The sequence below is a fragment of the Nuphar pumila genome, chromosome 1 (genome assembly GCF_984573655.1).
Source record: "Nuphar pumila chromosome 1, dmNupPumi1.hap1.1, whole genome shotgun sequence".
Lineage (NCBI taxonomy): Eukaryota > Viridiplantae > Streptophyta > Magnoliopsida > Nymphaeales > Nymphaeaceae > Nuphar > Nuphar pumila.
Genome location: NC_143249.1, coordinates 23,274,723 through 23,278,491, shown reverse-complemented (window position 1 = coordinate 23,278,491; position 3,769 = coordinate 23,274,723). Strand labels below are relative to the sequence as shown.

General features: G+C 50.2%; 1 protein-coding gene across 1 annotated transcript; it reads right to left on the bottom strand.

Moving 5' to 3' along the window:
• Nucleotides 1-551: 551 nt before the first annotated feature.
• LOC149848341 (putative pectinesterase/pectinesterase inhibitor 51) lies at nt 552-3,402 on the bottom strand. The gene is made up of 2 exons (XM_090004078.1): nt 2,409-3,402; nt 552-1,402 (listed from the first exon to the last, which is right to left on the bottom strand). Exons 1-2 carry the CDS (start codon nt 3,400-3,402, stop codon nt 720-722), a joined length of 1,677 nt encoding a protein of 558 aa, XP_089860204.1. The 3' UTR covers nt 552-719.
• Nucleotides 3,403-3,769: the final 367 nt, after the last annotated feature.

Sequence of the window (3,769 nt, the reverse complement as noted above, 5' to 3'; positions counted from 1 at the left end):
CATTCAACATTAGATTTGGATCTAGTTTCAAAATCTAGTCTATTTGCACCATTCATATTCACAGCCAAATTCAAGTCCAGGCATTGGAATTCTAAATTTTTAGTTTCACCTTTATCATTTTGTTGTACCAGTAATTGATAGAAATAATTCTGGATGATGAAGAAATTTCCGTTCTACACATAAATATTGTTGATTGGCTCAGCTCGAGATGTAAACAGTTTGGATTTGGGTTGGATGTCGTTAAATGAATTTGGATTCAGTTTTAGATGGTGAAGCTCATACCAAATCCAATGTTTTACTTGTAATTGGATTTGAATATCTGTCAAATCTAGATATCCACCATATTTGTTAAAAATCAAAGCCATATTTGCATCCCATTAGAATTGGATATGGTTTTGGCTTACCAAATCCGACTAAAAATGGAGCTGGATTCAGTCAGAAAAAATCCAGTCTGTTGACATCCCTAAGCTCAACTGTCACAAACGTGTGAAAGAATTTCCTTCCATCCAAAGCCAAAAAAACAACAAAAGTTAGAAGCATAGGCAAGAGTGTTTTCCAGATAAAAATTCGCCAGTTGGCTATTGAATCTTTAGCAGTAACAGTGAATAGTGTGCCTAAAACAAAAATTCTAAACTATTCTTGCACACACAAGACTACAGTGTGAGTACTCTCTCTCTCTCTCTCTCTCTCTCTCTCCACATACACTCAAAGAGCTAGAGCTAAGGAGCTGCTGTCCACTCGTTGCCTTGTATGAAGCTCTCAACAGAATACATATACACATTTTGGGCAGAAATCTGGCTGCTCCATGGCACCCTTCCAGAGATATTTGCTCCAGGTCCATAATTTTCGAACTCCCCATAGTACAGTGTACTCAATGCAAAATCACCATTCCAAGGAGCCCATCCTTCTGGTGTAATTATCACATCTAAGTAAGAATGCAGGAACACCGTCCTCGAGTACTCCTTCCACGGCCGGCCGAGGTAATTCCGATGAGCTGCCGGCTTCGAATAGTAGTAGCCCAAGTACTCATCCGTGCCATTGATCACACAATTATCGAATACGAACCCGGTGGCTTGCGCTGGATCAATCCGGCCATGGGCAGTGACAGTATTAGTCGCGCCTTTCTCGGGTGAGACCTGCCGGGGAGTGACCAGGATGGTGCAGTCATGGAAGACAGAGGCCGAATTTCCAAAGATGAAATCAACTGTGCCCTGAATCCGGCATGATCTGTAGAGCTGGCGGAGCGTGTGTGCGTACAACGTGTCTTGGTGACCCAAAAATTCACAATTCTCAATCAGAGAGAAGTCGCTGTCGGACCGGAAGGCCACGGCTTGGTGCATATCTGGCCCTGCCGTGTTCTGGAATGTAATTCCACTAGCCATGAAGCCATCACCATTCACTCCTGCCAATCAAACAGCAGTTCAATTATGCTGCTTTTGAATGCGTTAGTTCTCAAATTCAAGGATTATGAAACGGAGGATCTTTGGCTCTAATCCCTCAGGTCAGGTGTCCCCCGCCCAGAGGGGAGTACACCCAGCTTCAACCTTGCGGCAAGGGATGCTACATGTAGGTTTAGAACCTGTGACATTCAGTCAACTTGGTGACATTTACAAGTAGTCCCCTACCAGGTGGGCTTTACACCCCATTTTGGGATCTCAGTAATGCAAAGTTGCTCAGATCAAATCCGACCTCATATCTACATGGTTCATTATCAACTTAGGCTTTCTCCTAACCTGCCCCACCCCACCCCATTCTCAATCTTTCCTTAGGGATGGCAATTGACCTAGGGCCCTGCCCCCACCTCGCCCAGTTTGAACCGGGGATGAAGGTTAAAATCAAAACTTGTGCGGGATGGATGGCATAATTTTGAGACAGGGCACCTTGTGCCCCGCCCAGCCTTGGTCCAGTGCCATCTCAAATCCGAACTGTTTAAAGTGGAAAGGTTATTTTCGTCATTCTTATAAATCTTGTATTAAGATTTTCTCGCCCATGGAACTAGGGGTGGGCAACTGGCCGGGACAAGCCGACCCTGCCTGCCATGTTTCAGGTTTGGGTCAAGGTTTCAGGCCCGGCTCCCCTTAGCTACCGGGCCGAAACTCAGCCTGTTACATACGTGAGCCGGGGCCGGGTCTGCCTATAGGCTACCGCCAGAGGGGCCGGGCCTGAGCTATTTATTAACTTTTTATAATATAAAAATTAATTAATTGCATAATAATTAACTTGATAACTATTATTATTTACCTAATTAATTGTATTAATTTTATAAAAAATTAGAAAGATAATTATTTGGGTATATAAAAACTTGTTAATTTTTTATTATTTACCTAATTAGTTGCACTAATTAGTTGCACTAATTAGTTTGGTAAAAATGGGCCCAAAGAAGCGAACAAGGGAGTGAAGAACCTTACCAACTGTCGCAGTATTGTAGGTCGACACGCCGACCATCTGGGCGTTGAGCGAGCCGGTAATTACGGTTTTACCCATCCCATCTCCTAAAAAGACCACGTTCCGCTTGCTGAAGGGAACCCGCACGATCTCCTCGTACACCCCTTCCTTTATCTTAATGACGAACAAGCCCGAACCGTTATCTGGCGCCGAATCGACTGCCTTCTGTATCGACCCGAGACACCGCTCGGACCCGTCCTTGCAGACCACCACGTCGGGCTCCAGCCGCTCGAACCCGGGATCGAACCTCGCCGGGAGGGACGAGCCTGGTCCCCCGCTGATGCTGAGGCCGTCTCGCTCCGTCTGCGGCGGCCGCCACGAGCCGGTGTCGTTGCCGAACCGGTCGAGGGCGAAGACCATGCTGAGGGCGTTGCTGCTCACTGTGATCAGATCGGCGAGGAAAGCCATGGCCGAGTCGACCTGCTTGGTGGTGTTGACGTACTTGAGGGAGGACCAGCAGTCGTACTGGTACGCCAGGCCCGCGCTGAGCCAGGCGCGGGAGTCCTTGACCCGCGATCGGATCGTCTCGGGGTCGGAGGAGGCGCCGAGACGGTAGGAGGAGTAGCCGAGAAGCTCGATGCAGTTGCGGGCGGCGTTGGTCCGGTTCCGGTTCGAGCCTGCGGAGGAGAGGATCGAATCGGCGATCTTCCTTGCGGTTTCCAGCTTGGAGGCGGAGGCGTCGATGGCGGACTTGATGAGGTCGGTGGCGGTGGGGTTGGGGCCCGGTGGGGACTGCGAGAAGGTTTGTAAGCAGACGTCGGGGAAGCGAGTGGCGGAGCAGGCCTGGCGGACGGCGGTGGAAGGATCGGCGGGGGTGGTGGAGGACGGGGATGGGGTGGGGCTGGCGCTGGGGGTAGGGAGGTGGCGGTGATGGCCGGTCCGGTGGTTGTGAGGTGACGAGGAGGCGGAGAGGGAAGAGAAGGTGAGGAGGAGGAGGAAGAGCGGGAAGGGAGCCATGGTGGGGGGGGGGGGAAGAGAAGCAGAGGGAGGGTGCGAGGAGGGAGGGGTGAGATTAGGCTTTTTAAGGGGCGTTTGTGTGGGTGTTATTTTGTGGATTTGCGGGGCTCACGGGCGGAGGATGCTGACAGAGCGGGAGCACCCCGTGGGTGTTTGTTTGGCGTTTTCCTTGTTATAATAACAGAATGTCTATTTTTGCCCTTGTAAAAATTTCATTTGACTTCGTTATGGTGCATGGCATCAACTAGGGATGGCAGTGGACCGGGGCGGGGCGGGGCGGGGCGGGGCGGGGGACAAGGTCTCCACCCCCGCCCCGTCTCAAAAATATAACCTTCATCCCCGTGGCCGGGGAGACTTTGGACCTCCA